Consider the following 23,302-nt stretch of genomic DNA (forward strand, 5'->3'; position numbering starts at 1 on the left):
AACTTCTAGCTTTTCTTCATGTGGCCAGTGGTGCCACCATCGCACCACCGCTGTCGTAATTCTTTTATTGTAGTTTCGGTCAATTCCAGGTCTTTTTTATTAACTTGCAAAAGCTTTGGGTGTCGAGCTTTATAGAATAAGAGTGGAGAAGCCCGTGTTTGTACACTAAAGTCAGTCACCTAAAATGGTTGCGGTGGACTCTCATATCATCTCCACCATACAATGTTGGGTCTAAAATTTTCAACTTCAATGTATCGCGTTCGTGTCCACGTACATAGCCACATTTAGCCAGCCTTGCTCATACCTATGCGGCAGTCGCGCCCTGCCTAGCTTGAGCTCATGTCATCGCTACTGACGCTGCCCTTCAAGCTTAAGCCCGCGCTCACGCCACACCTTGCCACCGCGACCCCTACCTTGTTCACGCCCGCGCCGTCGCCGTCCTCTATCTCAGAAACGCGATTTTCACACAGTCACACACATGGTCTCAACCTCTCAGGAATCAACGCACTCACGCACGCAATCGTCACTCATGCCTCGAGGGTGCTTAGGCCGCTATGCGTGGCCACATGGGTAGTGGGTCATGAGCTGTGGTCGTGTCAACGCTGAGCTGTTATGAATCGTAATCACCAAACACACATACAAAACATAACACTAGCTAAGTGTCCATATATTACAACGAAAACATCTACATCCATATTTAATAAACTCTATTAACAAGAGAATATAGCATATTAACACCCTTGGGTGATCTATAACATGGGTGTTTGAACTACAACATTAAAATCTAGATCCATGCGTTAACTCACAATTGCAACAAAAACATAAAAATCTAAATCACTCGCAATTGCCTTAGCACCAGCAGTGCCCTTGCCCGTGTCGTGCCCTGTCGGGCCCACCTTTACCCTGCTAGAGCCCACACCACCGTCGTTGTTAGGACCTCGAACCCGGGTTCCCCTATGCCTCCTGTGTCAGTCCCTGGATCAAGTAGCTGATACGCACAGAATTCAATAGAATGATATCAAATACATACTTTGAATACAAATAAGTAAAATAAATACCTGAAAAGAGAAAAGATGGTCTGGTGGAGAAGAATCCACAGTAGACCAGCCAGGCAGAAGAGCCTACAGCGCAGCGGAGCGAAACGACGATGCAACCCAATGCCACAGGCAACTCGGGTGCGGACGCGATCTTAGACTTCTTCTCTTCGACTTCATCTGGGTTGAGGTTGATCTCCAACTCAACAATCTGAAAACAACAAGACTGAGTACGAAAGGTACTCAACAAGTCCTATACTATTTTAAAGGGTTGATAGTTGATAGATGCATAATGGATATTTCAAGGATAAGGCTTTATGGCATAGTTTTAAGCGTAAAGCAGGTTTTATGCAGGTACCCAGTTATATTCTCCAATGTTAACCCTTTGAATAAATGTAACAAAGCTTTTGAAAACAACTGCAGGTATCTTCTGTTGGTACTGAGTATCACCTCAAGTCCCCAACGTATTACAAGGTGACCTGGTAACAAAGTTGTCAAACGGTTTTAAAACCAAAACGGTTCAGGCATCTTCTGTTGGTACTGAGTATCACCTCAAGTCCCCAACATATTAGAAGGTGACCTGGTAACAAAGTTGTCAAACGGTTTTAAAACCAAAACGGTTCAGGCATCTTCTGTTGGTACTGAGTATCACCTCAAGTCCCCAACGTGTTAGAAGGTGACCTGATAGCAAAGCTGTCGAAATAGTTTTAAAACCAAAACTAGGGTAACAAGTTGTATATGGGGGGTTTTCAGTCCTGGGAGGGGCTATACCTCACTCCGCAGTCCCTTTTATCACATCTGGTGTACCTCTAGTATCACACAGCTTCTGACGGATCGAGCCAGGAACCACATCACACGGACATCTAGTCCACACACTCACTCATCAAAACTCACGCACCCAGAGTCTAGTCAAAACGGTTATTGCTGTCGCATGTTCATAACCGTGGACACGGCTATTCGAATAGGTTTACACTCTGCAGAGGTTGTACAACTTTACCCACACGATATGCTCAGCCTCCACCGTAGCTAGCGGAGGAGCGAATCATACCGAGACCCTCTATAACACCTTTCCTGCCGGGCTTTTCCACGTGATCCATCAAGTACCAGATGCCATGTTCCGAAGGCCAGTCCCATTTTTAAGCCTAAGCCGGCTAGCAACCTCCAAACATCAGGACAACTGGTAACTTGGCTCAAGCGCTGCTCTCAGCCTCCTGGTATTATGCCCAACTCAGTCTGGTGAAAGAAAAGTTAAGTCCTTCCCATACAAGACGCATGGTTGCATGGGGTGGCTAAGCATGACAGCGCATTGACTCGGTCCTTAAGCGACCAGGGCAGGTATCTTCCGGCAATGAGTACCCCCACGATACCTCACGCCCCTAAGAGCACCCTCCCCAGAGGACTACTCTACCTGCCCTCGCCAAAACAGTTTTCACCTATTTTTACACATCACCTTCCATGTCCCACATGACATCAAGGATTTCCCGACCATCACGGAATTCACAACCATCAAGAAGCATGGTATATGAGTTATCATTGATAATAGTAAATCTTGCCTCCGAAGAGAAGTGTTGTAAAAGCGACGTCTCCGAGGAGACATATTCCATCCTAAGCATGCTAGATATCAAGGCGTCGTTTATTGTTAATATATTTAACAACATGTATTCTTAGGGTGATATGTATTCTGGATGATGACATATAAGGCATGACAGTGTTGATAGGATTAACTACTACAAGTAGTTTGAAAGGAAAACGCAATATATAGTACATGCGATAATAAGTCCTGTTTTAGTTGATCATGTATATTATTTGAAAACATAGGTTCAATATGATCAAGGAGATAGGGCTTGCCTTCTTGAAGGGTCAATTCAAGATTGATCTTGTCTCTTGAGTTCCCCGGGGTTCTTCTTCATCGTCAGGCCTCGCCTTCAGTTCCTTCCTTACACTCTTGCTTAGAACCAAGACTTTGAGCCTATGCAGATTAACGACAAAAGCGCACAACGACTAAGCAAATGAATACCAGAACAAAACCAATTGAAATATCAAAGCGGAAGAAGAACGACGGAGAAAACGATGAAAGCTAAACCTAGCGGAAGACAATCGATAACTCTAAGCAACACGAAGCTAATACACAGAGAATAACGGGATCATCTAGCGAAGCTAGGCTAGGCTATTAACCTAGTTGTTTTATCAACTTAAGAGAAAACCTGAACAATCACGATTAACTAGGTGAACTCTTATTAGATTAACTGTCGGAAGGCGACAGCTAGAGATTCTATGTGTAGGTGAGTGTATGTGTACAGACATGAATATATGTGTAATACTAATGTCTATAAATATATGAGCATGTATACATATATATATAAGTATAACTCTAGACGATTATCTGTGCTTAAGTGTGGAGATTAAATATTCTAATCTATAGCACTAAATATGGTTATTTAGCTATTAAACTTAATTACCTAGGGTTGCTTAATTGCCACACTAATTAAGTTATATTTTATTGCTATCATAAAAGCATACATGCAATTAATTAATTAGGTTAATCTATTCTTTGAATCTAATTAATTAATTATCTAAAGGTTATTCAATTAATTAACTATTAACGTGTAATTTATTCTATTATATTCTATTAACATGTATTTATTTATTTAACCGCTACACTGGTTAACTTATCATTAAGTATACTAAGATTAATCCTATAGCTTAAGGCATGAAATGTCACATGAAATATCGATTTATTCTTAAATACTTAATTAAAACAACATTTAGTTATTCTTATTAATAAAAGGGATTAACCTGCTTAAGCTAGGTTATCATAAGTGACTAATCTACTATTACAACCTAAACATCATTATCGAACTATTTAACTTCAACTTTATCTATTAAAAGACGAGATCTAAATCTAAGTTAAATACTACGACAAGAATTAAATACCGAGAGAGAATATTAAACAAACTCTAAAAATTACAAGATTTGGCATGAAGATAGATTATGATTTTAGAGGAAAATTGGAGAAAGAATCGCCGAAATCGGAGTTGAATTGGAGGAGATATGGCTATCGGAAGATTTACCCAAAAAAAAGGAAAAATCCTGGAAATTAAAAAGGAGTACTGTTTCGTGAACTCGATCCACGAGGCTGTGAACCGAAGGAGATCTTGTGTGGGAGTTCACGGTGCACCAGACTTGTGGACTTAGTTCGCGGCTTTTGTGGACCGGGGCCGGCTTAGGTGGCTGGTCCACCATGGACCGGCTCGGGTGGACCGGCATGTGGGCCCACTCGGCAGGGGGGAATGAAGGGATAAGGCCCTCCCGTGTGCGCGGCACAGAGAGAGAAAGGGAGATGGGGACTGGAGAAATGAGAGAGAGAGGGGCGGCGGGGGTTCTCGACCCGGGAAGCGGCGGAGTGACGCCACGCGTCGGTGGAGATGGTGGCGCCGGAGAGGGGGGAGGACCCGGAGCTTGGGGGGAGAGAGAGCTACGGCGGAGCAACAAACAGGGTGGTCGGGCTTCACGGCCGGGCGCAGAGGGCGGCGGCTCGGAGGACATGCGGGCCGGCGCGGCGGGGAGATGGAGAAGGCTCGCAGGTGGGAGGCCGGAGAAGAAGGAGGCTCGGCCACGGCTTAGAGCCAGGCGGGAGGTGGAGCGGCGGTGCCGACGGCGGCCGGGACGGCGCATCGGCGCGGTGCACACGGGTGCGGACGGGCGGCGCGCTGACCAGCTGCGGCGCGGCTGCACAGCAGCAGGGGTGCGCACGGCGGCACGGCGCGTGGGAGGCGCAGTGGAGCAGCGGCACAAGGGGACGGTGCGAGCCAGCTGGCCGGGCCAGCCTAATCGGCGTAGCGGCCTTGGCCAAGCAGCGGTGCACCGAGGGAAGGGCGAAGCGGCGGCCTGGTGGCAGGTGACGGCGTGGCACGGAAGGAGGAGCAGAGGGAGATGGGCTCACCTAGGATGGCCGGTGCTCACGACGACAGCAGAGGAGCGCGCGGGCTCAGGACGGCGACAGTAGCACCACTGGTGGTGCTCAGTCCGGTGGCGCAGGGTGGCGAGCGGCCCCGCAGCTTTGGCAGCGGCGCGAAGGAGCAACAGATGCCGGCTTATGATCTGTGTGTATGCCCGTGTGTATGTATGCATGTCTGTGAATGCTTGTGTGGTGTATGTATACTGCTCGGTGGCTTACAGATGAAGCTTGAGGAGGGCAATTGGCCAATTGGTTTTGCCAGCTCGGGTGTGAAGATCATAGGAGAGGAGGATGGGCAGGAGAGAGCAGGGCATGGGCTGCTGCTCTTGGTCGGTGATCACGCAGAGAGGACAGAGGGATGGGAGAGGATTAGAGCTGTGTGGGTGAGAGAGATGAGAGAGAGATTAGAGAGGACAGAGGGATATTTGTGTATGAATATTGATTCAATTTGGAATAGAATGATTCAATTTGAATGTAATTGAATCAAATGAATTTGTGATAATTCAATTAAATATATTGAATTTGAAGTGGATTGTGTAATTCAATTTGTATTTGAATTGAGATGAGATGAATGAAGATTCAAACAAATGACTTGAATTGATTGTATTGAAAAGAACTTGCGAAAATATCAAAATGGAAAGTATTTGAATTGGATCGGATTTAGATGATTTGAATTGAATTGAAGTAGCATAATTCAATTGGATTTGAATTAGAAATTGACAAGACTTTATAATGAGGATTCGAATTGAGAGAACTTCAAATTCGAATTGCCACACAATGAACCATAAGAACGAATAAACCAAAATGCATATGATCAATTCATTGCAACGATTAATTTAGAACTAACTTGATGCTTTCTAGAATACTTAGCCTAAAATAATATATTTGAATGTATACATACGAGTATATATACATCAAATATATACTTCTTTGATTTTATACAAGTTTAATAATTAGAAAAAGTTTTAATCAGGAGCGAATTTTACTATATTTTTATATGCTAAAATTCAGGGTGTTACAGCCATGCCCCACCAGCACCAGACCCGTCTCTGCCTTGCTAGTGCTCGCGTCGCTACCATGCCCCACCCGCCCACCTCGCCTAGCTTGCGTTGCCACCCTCCATATCGTTGCTTATAGGTTTCGACGATTAGTGGAGAACTGAGATATTGATTGCTGGACTCGTGTGTGTGCCGTACTACCATGTGTGTCGAGTGGGCATGGGGAGTTATCATGGCCACATGGGCTATGGGCCGACGGGGTGGGGTGTGGCCGTGGGCAACTAGACTGCATCTGATCATGCGAGCTTAGCTAGTTAGTTGAATACCTGATACATATCTAATACCTAATACATATTACTATATATAGAAAAAAATTGTAAAAAAATTCGAGTGTACATATATACACCCATGAACCTTCTTGTGCCCGCCCATCCTAGCATAGCCTCAAAACATTGTACCACCATTACTGTGCTGACTTTTGCTGATCAGAGGCCAGCAAAACCTCTCCAGTAGCTACTGTATCCTACCGCTACAGGTACCTCTCTCCTCTCTTTGTCACTGTTCACAGAGAATGGCATTTAGATCTGGAGAGAGGAAGAGAGAAAGAAAAGGTAGAAAATAGGATATCTACTGGAGATGAAAAATAGAGAGTACTGTAATAGTGATAGAGGATATTATAATAGTATTATAAAGTATAAAATTTTAAAGATTCTACTGAAGATGCCCTTAGACCGTTACAAGATTCCTTCGAAGACAATACATAAAACTTAAGCAACCACAACAAGGATTGAGCAGCATTAAATCAAAAGATGAGCTAGCTGGCTTGTTCTGTTTGAGATCCTGAGCTGAACGACCCGCCTCCCGTATCAAGGACAACAAGGCGTGGGATGCATTGAACACGTGCACTTCTCTCCTTCCGGATCCTCCAAGTGACAAAAATGAAAAGAGAGACAACCCGCGACGAAGCTCTTTGTTGTGGAGTAAGTGCCATTGTTCAGCCGTCCCGCAAAGAAGGAAGGTTCACGCCCACTATCGAAGCTATGGTATCATTCTCCATTCAAGGTCCTATGGCGTCTGCGAGTGACAACCCATGATCCAGTTTTATACTGAACTGGATGAGGTGACGACATCATTTCTAACATCATTGCCCTCCTTGGAGGTGTAGTTTCAGAGTCATGGACTTTCACCTCTTCGTTGCTGCAAGGGCGATAGTGTGTGCATGACTGCATGTGGATGCCTGCGAACTATTTTAGCGACGCAATCCTCATGCAAAGGAAATTTGGATCTTGTATATTGGCAATAAGGTCTGTGTTGATCATCATCAAGTTGGCTGCTATGGGCATATGTCCCTATTCTCTTCTCTCCTTCATGGTGATGAAGGGGATAGAATTTTAGGGAGCCGATGAGATTTGGTTAATCTGTAGAGGAATGAAGACGGGCATTCCTCTCTATGTGGGTGACGGAAGTAGACAAGTAAGTTTCAATCTTTTTCGTTGATTTGGTCTTCTAAAGTCGATTTGTATAACATAAGGCATATACTCAAGGTCACGCCCTCATGTCACTCCCAGGGGGAAACTCTGGCGGCTCCATACCCCGGCACCGCCACCCCTCCCTCCTACCTCACCGTCGCATGGCCGGCTATCGGAAGCCTGCACAGTGGCGAGGATGGTAGCGGCAGGGCTTCCCCCCTCCAAGGATGCTCGGTGATGAGGAGCAGGCGACCACGCTCGGTGCAGGAGCAGGCCGTAGGCGGCGGATCTGACAGGTGGCCGTGGACGATGGATCTAGTTGGTGGCGGCCGGCGAGCAACCATAGGCGACAGATCTAGCTGGTGACGGTCGGCAGGCAGAGATAGGCAACAGATTGTGCGGTCGGGGCCCATGGAAAGCTAGGTGTGGAGCAAGTCGGCGGCCTGGGCAGGGTCGACGTCTGGCAGCTCTTGAGTGGTGGTATGGCTAGATGGGTGCTGCGAGGGCCACGGTACGTCATCACGTGGCCAGCCGTCGCTCTACCAAGGCCGTGCACCCTGATGGCATAGTCCGCCGCCACCTTGGCACGATGGGCGGCCGACGATGGTTCTACTCGACGACGGTCAGATCCGGTAGGTGTGCGCGCATTTCAACGGTGAAGTGGATACGTTGCAGAGGAGTTTCGAGGTTGGAGGCCACCAAGGAGCCAGGTTGGTGTTGCTGGCAGTATATGGGCATTTTTTCGCGTGGTGCGACCAGGATTTTGGTGGCGGCTCGACAGAAGGAAGATCTACACTGGTTGCAGGGCGGGGCTGCGCACCCCCGATGGTGAGGCAAACCGAATCCAAAGTATGGTGTTCGACGGCGAGTGTGGGGTGGTGCCCGCGTGCTGTGATCGAGGTGATGATTGAGGTGGCCTCGGAGGTGACCAAATTTGGTGCATTGCTTTGGTCGATGGGTCCGTGCGGTGCTGCAGCGGCACCGCAGTGATGGGTCCCGCACAGCGGTGGCCTGCTTGGTGCGATGCGATGCGGTCGGCTTCGTGACGGCTTCCTCTTCGCTCGGTCAAGACCGATGTTTTGATGACTGCGAGCGCGAGTCGAGATGTGTTGGGGCTGGTGGCAGCTTGGCGTCGCGGCGGTGGATGGTCCGTGCTCGGTAATCTGGTGATATGGTGATTAGTTGGTGCTCCGTTGAAGTGTCTGGTGGTTATGTTGGTGGTGGCCCTGCGGGGCATGGTGGCTCTACGGCGGCTGATTTTGTATGGCGGTGGTCAGTTCGGTGAAGGGTAGCCGTTCTCTTCGAGGCGGCACGTCGGTGACCGAGATGGTGCGACGCGTGTTGGGATTTTCGTTTAACCGGCCATTGTTGATAGTTGTCGTCATTATTGTTTTTTTGTCTTGTTGTAGCAGCTGTTGTTTCGTTGCTTAACCCCTTTTGGTGCCGTTGTTTTGTATTGATTGGATCTTCTGCTTTATCAATACAATCAGTAGCTCTCCTGTCTGGTTCGTTTAAAAAAAGCCGATTTGTTTTGGTTATTTTATGTGATGGAAGTGTAATGGCTATATGCATTCTCGACGTTTTGATGATGTGTTGGTGTAGAGGTTAGAAATTGTATTTCTGTTATCTTAAAAAAAATCTATATGTTTGTGAACATTTCGAGGGAGAACTAAGTTGGTAATGTATATGGACCTGGATTAGTTTCGGGCTTCATGACGAGATTACACATAACAAAGAGACGGTTCCGACGAAAGTTTTAGTAATTTTCTGCTGTGCTGGGTACGTTCCAGAAGTTTTTCTTGTTATTTTGCTGAAATTAAATCTTGAAGGTGCTTAATCGAGTTATTAGCACACATTTTTAGTATTCCTTTCTGCCTTCGGAATTTCGCTGTGTTAGCTATCTAGTAGTCTGCTCTGATCTGCTATGTCTGGACTCTGAAAGTCTGGAGTGCATAATTTCGTGGGGAAGCCAACACGAAGTGCTTTTGATTTCGTTTGGTTCAAGACGCAGAGCACAATGGAGCGGTTGGATGAAGCTCGATTAAGATTGCATGGCGCCGGCTCGGCGAGCAGCATTGCAGCAGTAGCACGAATCCTGCGTGGACTTCAGTCCGACGGCAGAGGCAGACAGCAGGCTCGGACTCGCGCGACGCCATGCCCTACAGTTAACTTGAGCAATGGACGCCATGGGTGCCTTTCTCAGTTTCACTTTGGTCCTACTTGCAGCTCGTCGTCCACCCCAAGGCTTCGTACCCTTCCCCGGCGGCGCCGCAATGCACATGGATCACTTGTCCCGTCGGCCGGCTTGGGTTATTTTCGATATATTTGATTTGAGCTACTATGTCATTTCATTTGGTCAGCCTAACATTATCTTAAAAAAGTTTGTTCAACCCTAAAACCACAAGTCAAATGACATTCTCGCCACAGGCGGACCAACCAATAAGACGAGTAAGACGACCACCCTATCTTTTGGTGGCGAGATCTCCACGCCTATCAAGGATAATCGCTGATAATAATTCTAAGTATATTGAGTGATGAACACATTGATCTACATTTTCTGTATGTGTATATCAGATTAGATTCAAGAACATCATGATTTATCTAGGTTTAAGTCTTTCATAGGATAATAACCTTACGTCATATGTATTATTTTATAAATTGAGTGAATTTATTGCAGAATATCCTCCTCCTTACAAGCAAAGTTTTCACCTCTTTATATACCAGGGATAAAGATGTACAAATAAAATGACCGTGCTAAACTCTGCAGCAGACCTACTCCTAATGGAGCCAACTACCCCTAACCCATCATAACGTCAGAGGCATATCTGCTCTGCTCTGGTCTTTTACGTGTCTTGTACCATCATCAAACGTCATCATGCTCACCCGTTAAACCATCTCGTGAAATTAAATGCTACGGGACGAGTCACTGCAACTGCATAGCGCTCCACGACCATACCTCATTGAAAGCAAGCGTCTGAGAAAGAAAAAAAATACTTAAGTAGATAGTATTAAATGAGACTTAATATATTAGGTGAGAACTTGCTCCGCGATCAGCAACTGGTCGCAGGATCTTGCTTTGCGACCAGAAGATGGGTCTCACAAGTCTCATCCTGGTCGCACGATGTGACCGTGATCTTAGTAATATCTGTTATTGACTAACACTTAGCTGCAGAAATCCGCCACATAAGACACCCTTACCTATTACACTAATAATATCAACCTCTCTACACCATATTTTTTATCCTAACATACTAATTTATAATGTAACGGGCGACTCTATCCCGCCTTTATTTTCAGTGGATCCGGTGGCGACCGCCAATCCAGTTGCATCGGATCCTTACACGTGGACTCTCTCCAGCTGTGACCAACGGGCGGCCAGGGCGGGGCGAGGGAATCGCGGGGGCGTGGGCCCCTCAGGGAAAGTGCGCGTGGAGCGTCGGATGAGCACAGGGAATGATCGGACGGTGCAGACGCGCCGAGGCGAAGGACTCAAGAGCTATAAGAGCCTGCCTGCGTTCGCTGCATTCACAAAAGCACGACCACGTTTGCTTCGCAAGAGGAGCAGCAGCAGCGCAAAAGGTGAGATCGGCCTCGCCCCACCCCCCCTTCTCCTCTCCTCTCGCCTTTGGGTTTCTCCGCCTCCTCTTCCTCCCCCCCCCCCCCCCACCAAAATCCCTTCCCCCTCTCCTCTTGCTCGCACTGAAGCATCCGTCTATGTTCTTGGTGGTGGTGCGCCGGTGTGCTGCATTTCTTCTCGTGTTCTTTGGTGCGCTATGTTTTTTCTCTCCACCTTCTTACTCGGGGCTCTTTTTGTGGGGTTTTGCCCCTCTTTGGTCGTGTCCTGTATTCTTACAGATGCATCCGTTCCCGTGCGTGAGTTTCTGCTGTTTGGTTTTGGTTCTGATTTTGGTGGTGCTTTTGTAGGAGAGCGAGCACCGTGAACCCAGGGTGATCTCTGTTCGCCTCTGTTCTTCAGTCTCACCTGTTCTTCTGCACCGTTCGTTTCCGGGTTTTTTCGCCAGATTTTTTTTTCACTTTATTTCCCGCTTTGTTCCGTTCCTGGGAATTTCTGAAGTGAAGGATTTGCTCTACCGTTTCTTGGTTCCTCCTGTTCGTGTTGCTGCGTTCCTGGGAATTTCTGCATGTGGGTGTTTACTTTCGCGAAGTGAAGGATTTGCTCCACCGTTTCTTGATTCCTCCTGCTCGTGGTTGCTACTTTTAACGCTACTGGGCGCGCGGTGACTCGGTGCTCTTGATTTCTACCCGTCTCGATCTCTCATTTTCTTACTTTTATTTTCTGCGATGATGTGTTAAGAACACATTCCTTTCGTTCTTGATGTTGAACGCTAATTTGCAGTGTAAGAACGTGATTTCGCTCTTCAATGGCTCGGGTTTCGCCCATGATGAAGATGGCGGCAGCGGCCGCTCGTCAGCGGTCGGCCCCTCGCAGGTCTGGCAACCACAGCAAGGCGACCCCACCGGTTAGATTCTATCATGTTCAACTGTCCAGGTTACTGCATTATTAACGACACATTTCCTCTGAAATTGGATGTTTCTTTTCTGATGGTATTACTGTAGAACGTATCAAACCCCTCAATTTCAGAATATTTGTACGCCTGACAGTTTCTTCACTTGAACACGAAACAATCGACCCTAGTTGATCCTATCACCAGCCCAGGGGTTAATACATTTTGGCAGAATCAGTATAGTTGCTAGTATTTAAAATAGTTGTTGCTCAAACACAATATCTTTTGCTGTATTGCATTCAGCACAATACCTGATGATACTGTTTGAGTGATTTTCTCATATTTGTCGCGTGATTTTTTAGACGGAGGGGGACATCAAGACCGTTACTATACTCATCAAAGACGGCTCACAAGGTGGCTTTTTCAGGTATGGGAAACCATAAAGAATGACCGCACATTATCAACTACACCAAAAGAAAGCATAAACGTGTCTAACCAAGATTCTTGTTCTGTGTGTTTTGAAGGGATCTTTTTAAGTGTACTGCAGGTGCATCATCTTCTGCGGCCATCCTAATGCTTCTTTTCTCGTACATCGACAATTGTGGTGAGCTCAGTCATGAGAAGACCGTGAAATATGTATTGGAGCGCGAACAGTCTAGGAATAGGGAGACTGATGCAGTGCTCCCAGGCTCGAGTCGAGACCAAGTGCTGGTGGAGCTTCCCTTGGAGGTGGGCTGTATGTATTCTTAACTACTCTGGATAGTACTAGTTAGGAAGGGTAAATTCAGTTCTCAGTTTGTGACAGGGTTTTCAATTCAACAGGTCTAGAAGGAAAGTACTTGAGGGGTTGAAAAGGAATCTCATCCTAACAAGAATTGAGGACTGATAAGTTCTGAGTTTGCAGTATACTTCTTTACAACTTCAGTTCGTTTATAGTCTGCTGATGCATTCATATAGACAATTTTGTGGTTGTTTTAGTTCGTTTGTTGCTGGTAAATCCTCTAGTTACAATGTATCAAACTGTGGTGGCAATTTTGTCATGACCTAACAGTGAGGCACTTTAGAACTGAAAACAGTTTTTGTGATAGTTGATGAATGGATGGTTATGATGCACTTGGAATTAGTATGGTGAGAGATTCAAAGTCTAATCGATTTTTGATTGAGAGGTCTCGAAGTGGGGTTTCTGCAGTTTGCTGTATTTGGTGCTTGAATGGGAGACGCAGATAACATCTGATATTGTAAGGTTTATTTGTGTGATTGATTGTTTGGTCGTGTGTTCGTAATGGTCATTAATTGGTAGAATTTTGGTTCTTTTTTTTTTCAGTGAGGTTACCTGTGCCGTAGATTTGGTGTGTTTCATTAACTGTTTTTTTGGACGAGTGTCCTTCCACTGTAGCACATAAGCCATGGCGATCCTATTGCACAGTAGGTGTTTGGCAAAATGGCTCAAGGTTCTGGAGTATAGCTTGCCCATGGGTAAGCCGTAAGAGGGAGACGGATGCATCTGGGCATATGAGTATGCTTAAGGAATGTTAGTTCTTGAGAATGGTGTCCTGTTTAAGTTATTAGTGGGATTCTTGACTTGTCATATTTATGTTTACAGTGTGATGACCATGCTCTTTGTTCATGACTAAATGTAGTGAGTTTTGGGTGCTGCAGCTCGGTGTTCATCTGCAGGTGTTGAAGTGTAACTTAAAATAACCAAAGTGTGCAATTACATATAACATCTGACTAATAAGTAGTTTTAGCACGATTACTTAGATCAGATGAACTAGTCTTTCTGCGGTAGCAGATTCTAGTTCTTTCTGTACGTTGCAGTCCATGTAATTCAAAATTCTTTATTCTTTCTATTTGAACTTAGCTGTTTCCAGCAAAGATATTCTTTATTATTGTCTGATGATCATGACCATTGTATATTTGATCAAGACTAGATACAGTCTAATAATGATTTTTATGTGCTGTACTGCTGGGGTAGCAGATTGTAATTCATGTGCACTTGACGTCCCTTGTAATTCAGAATCTTACTGCTATTTGAATTTCCTTTTTCTAGAAAATAGATATTATACTGAATGATTTCACTTAATCTAAAACTATGGTAATTAGACCGTCGCTTCATTTGTAAAACTATTTCCACTTACTCTGATTGAATGCATGCACAATAAGAAGATGAATCATTGTATATTCTCCAAAATCATTCTAGGTGCGCTTTGCTCCAAGAAGCCAAATCGTGTAAAAGATGATGAATTAGATCTGCTTGACATGAAACTATGAAAGTTAGTTCTGTAGCGCAAAAGTGTAGCTGCACATTGATTAATATATGTTTGATGTGATACTAGTGCTGAGTGTTAATGCATGTGAGAATAGGTAGTTGACTATTAATGCCAAATGTCAATGAGTCTTTTAACAGCTTTTTGCTTGCCTATGTACTACCACTATTATCATCGTAGGCTTGTAGCAAATGGTGTTCTTATCAGTTTCTTAGTTAGATGTTGATTAATGACTGTCCCCAGATCAATCAGTATGAAGTACATTTTCTGAGACCTAATATGGTTGGTCTGATTGAAACCGGGGTGGGCTTTTTCTTATGTGTAATTTAGTTGATTTCGTCCTGCTTTGCAATACTAGTCCGTAGGTAGGGGTGAAATCGGCTCGGAATGGGACGCATATCGTCAAATCCATATTCTATTTCATATTTTTTTTTCTTAGATTCAGAGTCGAACACGGATAGTGGCGGATTCGAATATGTTGCATATAGTATCGATTACAAATACAAATGAAATACATATTGAAAGTTGGATCCATATGTTATAATTATTCGGCCATTTGACATGCAAAAAAATTTAAATTTAGCTATCAAATAAGCTAGAATAAGCGAAGTAATAACATATGACATCTCGCAGGGAATCTAACTAACGCATAACCGCATGGTTAGATTCCTATGACAGTACTTGTCGTACTTGTCACGCTGACATTACATAAAGAATTGCACAAAATTACTAGAAGCATTAGTACCAAATATTAAATTATTGACAGGTGGGCAAAAAAGAACATGGATCTTACCGATCAGACACACTAGTGCCCAGCTGAATTCATATCCGAATACGATACGAACTATCCAAAGACGATGCCGAATCTGGAAAGTATCCGAAATTAATAGCCGTATCCGATCCGGATATGCTACCCCTACCCGTAGGCCATATGGATCCAACTTAAGTTCTAAGTTTGCAGTATATTTCTGTTACATCTTCGGTTTGTTTGTAGTCCGCTAATGCATTCAGTACAGACGATTTTGTGGTTTTTTTATTGTGTGTGTTACTGCTTAGTTTCTCTACTTTCAATGCATCAAACTGTGGTGGAATTTTTGTAATGACCCAACAGTAAGGCACCTTAGAATTGAATATAGTTTTTCTGGTAGTTGATGATTGGATGGTTATGATTCACTCAGAATTAGTATGGTGGGAGATTCAAAATCTCATTGATTTCTGATTGAGAGGTCTTGAAGTGGGGTTCCTGCAGTTTGCTGTTTTCGTGCTTGCAATGCAGATAACTTGCAGGTTTTATTTGTGTGATTGGTTGTTTGGTCGTGTGTTCGCAACGGTTATTAAATGGTAGAATTTTGGTTCATAGTCTTTTTCAATTAGGTTGCTTGTGCTGGAGTGCAATTTTTTTTAGCAGAATAATATTGATGCCCAATAAAAGCATTGTTGCATGTCGTAGCTTGTGAGAACTATGGTCATTTGATCACATAAAAGAAACACTATGTGCTCATGTTGACCGAAGGTTTATATAAACTGAACAGCTACGAGCTAGGAAGTTAAAACAATACTTTTTCTCTCGTTATAGTATATACCTATGTACAATAACTGCTTATGTTGGCATTAGCATTTGGTACATAGTAGAGTGCAGGCTTACTTTTCCCCTTGTTTTCCGCGAGTTACTCTTCCCCCCTGTTGACCCATAGCTTCAATAAACTCGTACTACTACTAACTGCCTGATTCCCTTGTCCCTGAAATCTAAATCAGTTGTAGTTTGTTAAGAGGAAATTCTGACTGCTTTGTCCTTCCATTCTGCGTCTCCTTTTTCTATGCGCGCTGCATTTCTGGATCTTCACTGTGTGATGATAGTTGAAACTTCAAATTATACGGCTGATCACTAGAAATTCCACTTTAAAACTATTTGTGCCCATCAACGTGACCGAAAATTCTCAGCTTTTGTTCTTGGCACTACAAATATGTATGTTATGTATGCCTCTATTTATGTTAAGTGCTCATGTGGTCCATTGGTGGAAGTTAAAGTGTTAAACCATCTCTAGTTGCTGTGCTGCTGCTCGATTCAGGGCATATTTGTCAGGCATTCAGGCTGCATAGTTGTTCATGGATTGTTTATTCCGTCTTCCAGGTCTTCTCCCCTTCTACTTGTCGGCGAGGCAACCATGCTATGCATTTGTTTTCCCCTTACATTTACACTATTCTGTCCTTGGTTCAAAATTTACACTATTTCCTTGGTTCAAAATTTACAATATTCTGTCCTTGGTTCAAAATTTACACTATTATGTATGTTCATAGTAATCATGGTTCCAGCCGTACCAATATGCCAGAACCTGGCAGCTATAGATGATAGCATTGTGCATTATTCTATCAAATTGAAATTCATATTGTTGTTTAGCTTTTCCCCCTGGAACTGTTTTACTGATTGCGAACGACCCAAGGATAACGCCCTGCTAACCAGCATAACACCTTATAATTCATAACTAAACTGCCCCAGACATCGAACTTTCTTTTTATATGGTGCCAAAACAATGCATGATCTCAGTTTCAATTACACAATCCACTGTCACTATCTTCTTTTGTTCAAATCCTTGTCATTGATCACTTATGGATGGATGAAACCTATTTTATTTATTTTCAATGAATCATCATTAACTTTTTTTCCAAGTGTCCTCTCGAAGCTGTTTGGTCCGGCCCTTGTTTGTTGAGACTTGAGAGTTCCATATAATATCATGTTAGTACGTCAAACTATCCATATTGCATACTTTCCTCAATTTTTTATGAGACGTTCTAGGAAGCTGTTTGGTCCGGCCCTTGTTTGGCTAATTGTAGTAATTATCCACGTGTATCCTACACCCCTCTTGGATTGGGTTGATCCCCACGTCGGGTTTGAAATCAACAAGGCGATAACTCGGCTGCTCATTTAGGAGCTCTTCGGGGGTATATTCCCCTCCATTCAGAAAGTAGAGAAATCCGATCAAAAAGGGAGAGGAGAAATGTAAGGAATGTGTAAACAGACTCTACAAAGAGTTCTAAAAACACAAATACTACAAACCATAAAATTCACCAAAAATAAAAAACAAAACATCTCTACTGTATAAAATAGAAATAGAAGTTAATCTGCGTCACCCTTCTGCCTCCCATTTCTCACTCCACAAAATAAAATCCGTAAAAAACCACGATCTAATAAAAAGCCGAATATCTCTACCCACCCGAAAAAAACCACACCAGAACCCATCAAATACCCGGACCGCAACACTGCAGGCAGATCTAGGGCAACACCCTTTCCCTCGCTCCTCCCCACCTCCTCTATCCACTCCCCAGCTGTCACTGCTCCCCCCCCCCCGATTTGCCAACGTTGCCATCGCTCTCTCTCCCGCCCTTCCCTCGCCTCCCTCCACGTCGCCGGCGATTGCCTGCCCAGCCCACCCGATGCCACTTCCGTTACCGGCAGAAGATACCAGCGCCGTCGTCCTCCTCTCGCGCTACCGCTCTGAACTTCCCATGCCACTGTCCCCTGCCTGCTGATCCACCGACCACGGCCTCCTGTACTACCGTCTCGCCCCACCCCACTCGCCCCAACCCCATGGCCACGCCGCTCCTCCTCCCATCCCGCTCCGCCTATGCTAGCATCACCTGCGCCCCCCAACACCTAGCCGTGACCACCTCCAAGGAGACCCCGCCTCGGCTCGGGCGCAAGCACAGCGGGGAAGGGACCCCCAGCCCCGGCCCCAAGTCCCTTGTCCTCTCCCACACCATGGCGAGCCGCATGGACCAGGTTGTGGACGGCTTCATGGCCGTCAGGAGCCCCAACCCTTTCCTTCACAACGTCATTTTTGTTTGATTGCAAGAATTTTCAGCACTGGCACCATGGCGAGTTCGCCGGCTTCACGACGCCCACCGGATTGCTGGATTTTAGGGACCCCTTCGACCTGCACCACCCGTACATTGGTGAGTAGTAACCGTTCTCTACATGCATGCATTCTTGCCACAATTTGTGCTACAAATTGTAGATGTTTGATAAGTTGATTTTGCAATTGTTAGAACCAAGGATGATGTATGGAAACATTACCAATCATGAGGCGTTTCTATGGAGGAAACTCAAAGAGCAGCAGCAGGCAGCCGAGCTGCAACAAGCCATCGGGCTTTAGGGCCACCGGTTCATGGGGTTGCAGCTTCTCGACCTCAAGAGCAGGGATCACCATCTCAGCTCCCCCGTTGGCTCGCCCATATATCTGGAACAAACTGATGGGAAAGGTAGTGTCAATGGGAATGACAATGCCGTCCACTTGGAGGATGTCACCATCCACATCCAAGGTACAGTCTTTGATCTTGACAAGTTCTTGGCTCTTGCATTAATGAGGTGCTGGCAGGTTTGGAGGTTGTAACTCCATGATTTCTTGCTGTAGATAACAAGCTGAATAGCCTTGTGATGAGTGCGCCTACATCTACTGCTGTCTCTGCAACTGCTGCAGAAGGCAAGGAAGAGGAGCAACAGAAAGAAGAGGGTCAACACTGGGGAAGAGCAGAAGAGGGAATCTAGTCCTGGGGCAGCACCATCCAATGCTGCTTGTGGATTCCAAGAAAGGTAAGATTGTTGCTGTGGGAGTAAAATATTTACTAAATGGGCACTAAGGTTGCAGACTATTTCTTCTTTTAGGGGAAATAAAAATAAAAAGAACACACGTAGAGAAACAAAGCAGACTTGCAGTACCTTTCCCTTTCTTTATCTGTATGTCACATTTATTCTCTGATAGAAGCAAATGTGCCTCTAGAAGCAATTGTAAAAGGAGGTGAGGTTTATAGGCTGTTAGAGTGCTGATCATAGGTGCTCTTGATTGGAAGTAACAAAAGGGGGAAACAAATGCAATGGCAAATTGTAGGGGCAATGAGAAAAGAAACTGATGACCAAAACTAATGGCTATTGTTAAGCAGTATCTTGGTGCAACTTGTTCCTTTTTTGGGGTTGGTCTTTCCATGATTAATGTGTTTCTTGTTGTTTGAATTGTAGTGCCGTGGAGCACAATTTGCCTGGAAGGCCCTTTGCATCTCCTACCAGAGCGATCAGAAAATGTTTAGGCTTTGCTGTTTCTAGGATTTGTGTTCTACAGAGCTTTTTAGAGCTGAAGCGATAAGTTGTGTATGTAGTCATGTGAATTCAGAGTATTTGCAGCATTTCTTTTTCTTTTTGTTAGAGCTATTAGCTGTGTATATTTCCAGGTTCAGAGTACCTGCTGCTGCGGTGTTGAATCTAGAAAAATGTGTATACGGTGTGCGCATTGGCCGGTTATTAGGATTCTTGGTGTCAAAAAAAGGCATCAAAGTAAACCTAGAGAAGATACAAGCAATACTTGATATGAAGCCTCCGAAAAATAGGAAAAATGCACAATGCTTGGCTGAAAGATTGACAGCTCTGAACCGATTCATTTTCAGATCAATACACAAGATAACAGTACTGACATCTTACCCCCTTCGCAACTTGTTTTAAAAACGTGAAAATACGGGAAGAATTGGAAAATGGGATGCAGAGATAGCACCTTTTACGCTGTCTTTCATTGCACAAATAGCGATAAAGTCTGAAGCTTTGGCAGAATTTTTGGCAGATTGGACACCGCAAGCTGAAGCCCAAGATGAAGTATCATTGGGCCTGGTGTGGATCGTATATTGTGACAGAGTTTGGGGGGGCTTCGGGTGCTGGCGTCGTGGTAGTTGTATCTTTGCCTTTGGGCATAAAGCTGTGTTACGCAGTTAGACTCAATTTCTGGTCAACAAACAATGTTGCCGAGTACAAAGCGGTCCTCCTCGGCCTTTGTAAGGCACAATATCTCGGCTTCCACAATGGCCTACCTTCGGGGCCATTACAAGCCCGAAGACCAAGTAGAGGCAAAGCGTCTGATGCAAAGAGCCAGAAACTACAAAATTGTGGGGGCTGATTTGTACAAAATGGGAGTTTGTTCACTTGTGCTTCGGTGCATATCCTAGAGAGAAGGGCAAATCTTACTCAAATAAATACACGAAGGGTTGTGTGGCTCGCACATCGGTACTCGAGCGCTCATCAGAAAAGCATTCGTAGGCAAGGATTCTATTAGCCGAAGGCCATTTCCGATGCGGAGGCCACAGACCGAAGCTGCCTGAAGTGCCAATGCATGGCCAAGGGCTCTAATAGGCCTTCGTCAGCAATACAGCTCATCCCACCGATTTGGCCCTTTACTCGGTGGAGAATTGACATCATACGACAGTTGCCAGCAGCTTCGGGAAACCTTGCTATGCTATAGTGGCAGTTGAGTACTTCTCCAAATGGGTGGAGGCAATTCCATTGGCGAAGATCACATCAAGAAATGTTCAAAAGTTCTTGTGGAAAAACATCATCTATAACTTTGGCGTTCCACACGAAGTAATAGTTGACAATGGAATGCAGTTTGACAGTGAAGGCTTCCAGCAATTTTACAAAGACATGGGTATCAAAATTCGTTTCGCTTTGGTATACCATCCTCAGTCGAATGGAGCTATAGAGAGAGCGTATGGCATCGTCTTATCCGGTGTGGCAAGGCACCTCCAAGGTCTCAAGGGAAAGTGGGTCGATGATTTGCTGAACATATTATGGTCACTCAGAACTACAACAACCAGACCAACAAGATTGATGCCGTTTTGCTTACTCTTTGGCGAAGAGTCTATGACCCCAGAGGAATGCAAAAACAAGTCGTTTCAAGTCATCTCACAACGAAGATCTAGTAACAAAAGATACGCTGGAAGAAATCAAAATGCAGGCCGTTGAAAACCTGACGAAGTACCAAGAGGAAACAAAAAGATGGAGGGTTAAGATGGTGTCTCCGAAGGAATTTGCTCCAGGGAACCTTGTGCTCCGAAGGCTTCCTAATGCTTCAACTGTGGGAAAACTGTAAAGGAAATGGGATGGACCTTTTCTGGTGAAGAGTTCGAAGAGGCCCGAGTCTTTTCACTCGGCCACTCTCGAAAGAGAAGAGCTTCTGCACACTTGGAATGCGGGCTACCTTCGCAAGTATTATGTGTTATCAAAATGTCAAAATGGGGGCTTTGTAGTAATAGACGAAGCACCTATAGTAAATTTACGTTTATGCAGTTTTAAATTCTGCATTTCAATTCAAGCAATGTACAGGTGTTGTACTCTTTTTCTCACAGGGAGAACCCCTCATCGGGGCATGAGGCTTTTAATGAGGCAATCACCTTTGTAAACCCTTATGTTTATATGAAATTACCCTCAAGAAAGCATGGGCTTTGAGAGAATTTATGCATGATTTATCGTCGAAGTGATGCATGCCTTCGCTTGAAGGATGCATACCAATCGACGAAATAAGGTGGGCCAAAGCGTAGCTAGAAAAAAGTCAAGGTAAGGAATGTCAAAGTGTGCTTGACACCTTACCCTTCAACTTAAACATGCATACACACCCGCAGAAAAAAGTTGAAGTATTGTTTGACCTTAAAACAAAGGCAACACACCTCTCGATGGGGGCTAAGAGCGCCTACCCTCGATTTTAAGACTTAATCAATTCTTTGGATCATGAACAAGACGGGAGCTAAGAGTTTCAACCCCACACCGAAGTCAAAATAAAAATTCGAAAAGAAAAAATCAAAGTGTCGTTTGACCTTAAAACAAAGGCAGCACACTTCTCGACGGGGGCTAAGAGTGCATGCCCTCGCTCTGAAGACTTAATCAACTCTTCGGATCATAAACAAGATGGGTGCTAAAAGTGCCAGCCCTTCATCGAATTCAAAATAGATATTCGGCAAGGAAAAGTCGAAGTGTTCCTCAATCTAATATAGGCAATGCACCTTCGCATGAAAAAGTTGAGGTGTTGGTCGTCCTCGCCAAACAATGCACCCCCGCAGAAACAAAAGGTGTCAATCACATCAAAACAACTATTCTCTATATGCATATGTCGAAGTTTTACTTTCTACACACGCGTATTATATCAATGCATCTTCATGTATACACATCAAAGTAATGCTAAGCCTCGAATCAAAGGTAGAACACCTCCGGCTTCGAATAAGAAAAAGCTTGTGTCGCAAGACCCAAGTGGGGGCTACACACTTTGGTATGAATGAAATTAAAGCATTACTCGAATTGGAAATGAGAGTAACGTACATGAAGAATAAACACTAAAAATCAAAAGATATGAGAGAAAGCACTAAAAATCTGTTGAAATAGTGCTCGACTAGACGGCTCATGCCGAAGGTCCCCATGGCTTAAAAGTCGGGTGTAAAGCGTTTTTTCTTCGAACAACGCTTCACACACATTTTTGGCAAAGGTCCCTATGGCTTAAAAGTCAGAGGGGATGGAGTCTTTTCGGTCGACGCTTCGCGCATGTTGCTACCAAAGTCCCTAGGCTTAAAAGCGGTGGGGGGTACGGTGTTTTTTCTATGATCGATGCTTCGCGCACATTGCTGCCGAATGTCTCTACGGCTTAAGTACGTATGTTGCTGCTGAAGGTCCCTACGGCTTAAAAGTCAGGGGGGGGGGGTGTTTTTTCTTCGATTGACGTTTCGCACACGTTGCTGCCAAAGGTCACTATGACTTAAAAGTCAGGGGTGGGGGAAGGTGTTTTTTTGAATGACGCCTCGCGCTTGTTGATGCTGAAGATCCCTTTGGCTTAAAAGTTGGAAAGCAATACCTCGCCATGTGGGAAAAGGCTCCATCGAGTCTAGTGGAGACCCAACATAACTATCTAAAGAAGTGCCAGGCGAAGGCACAAGCGGAGCACCATGGCCTTCAGCAAATGGTGCTCCTTGCGAAGGATGATGTTGCTGCCAAGAACAAAATTGCATGAGCGAGGTCGGATCATTCTGTTCGTCCACCGGCTCAGGCTTCAGCTTAAGGAGCCCTAATGAAGGGTCGAGATCTCCACGCTCTATCCTACGGATTTCCCACTTGACCCTTTGGATCTATAAGTCCGAAGGGCGAAATGACTCTCAAAACACTTTCGATGTGGTGTTTCTGGCGCCATAGACCCTAGCCTTCACTCGCCAATATTTATTAAATTCTATGTCAGGGTGGCGGCGATGGAATGAATCCCAGTACATCCACGACATGAAAAAGTTGTCCCGCGTCATAGTTATAGGGACAACATCTTAGG

General features: G+C 44.8%; 1 protein-coding gene across 2 annotated transcripts; it reads left to right on the forward strand.

The window, feature by feature from the left end:
- The first annotated feature begins 10,995 nt into the window (after nt 1-10,995).
- On the forward strand, nt 10,996-13,048 carry LOC133931407 (uncharacterized). 2 transcript variants are annotated; one of them, XM_062378278.1, is made up of 5 exons: nt 10,996-11,038; nt 11,817-11,940; nt 12,288-12,352; nt 12,450-12,661; nt 12,748-13,048. In XM_062378278.1, exons 2-5 carry the CDS (start codon nt 11,842-11,844, stop codon nt 12,774-12,776), a joined length of 405 nt encoding a protein of 134 aa, XP_062234262.1. In that variant the 5' UTR covers nt 10,996-11,038; nt 11,817-11,841; the 3' UTR covers nt 12,777-13,048. The 2 variants fall into 2 exon arrangements, with proteins under 2 accessions (XP_062234262.1, XP_062234263.1); XM_062378279.1 differs by lacking the exon at nt 10,996-11,038 and having other exon boundaries at nt 11,153-11,940; nt 12,450-12,654.
- The last annotated feature ends 10,254 nt before the right edge of the window (nt 13,049-23,302 follow it).

This window comes from Phragmites australis, chromosome 10 (assembly GCF_958298935.1).
Source record: "Phragmites australis chromosome 10, lpPhrAust1.1, whole genome shotgun sequence".
NCBI lineage: Eukaryota > Viridiplantae > Streptophyta > Magnoliopsida > Poales > Poaceae > Phragmites > Phragmites australis.

Bases quoted from the DNA above. Each gene is read 5' to 3' on its own strand.
- LOC133931407 (XM_062378278.1), top strand. From the start codon at position 11,842: ATGGCTCGGGTTTCGCCCATGATGAAGATGGCGGCAGCGGCCGCTCGT. The intron at 12,353-12,449 runs GTATGGGAAACC...TGTGTTTTGAAG, and splicing joins TCACAAGGTGGCTTTTTCAG to GGATCTTTTTAAGTGTACTG. The intron at 12,662-12,747 runs GTATGTATTCTT...TCAATTCAACAG, and splicing joins GCTTCCCTTGGAGGTGGGCT to GTCTAGAAGGAAAGTACTTG.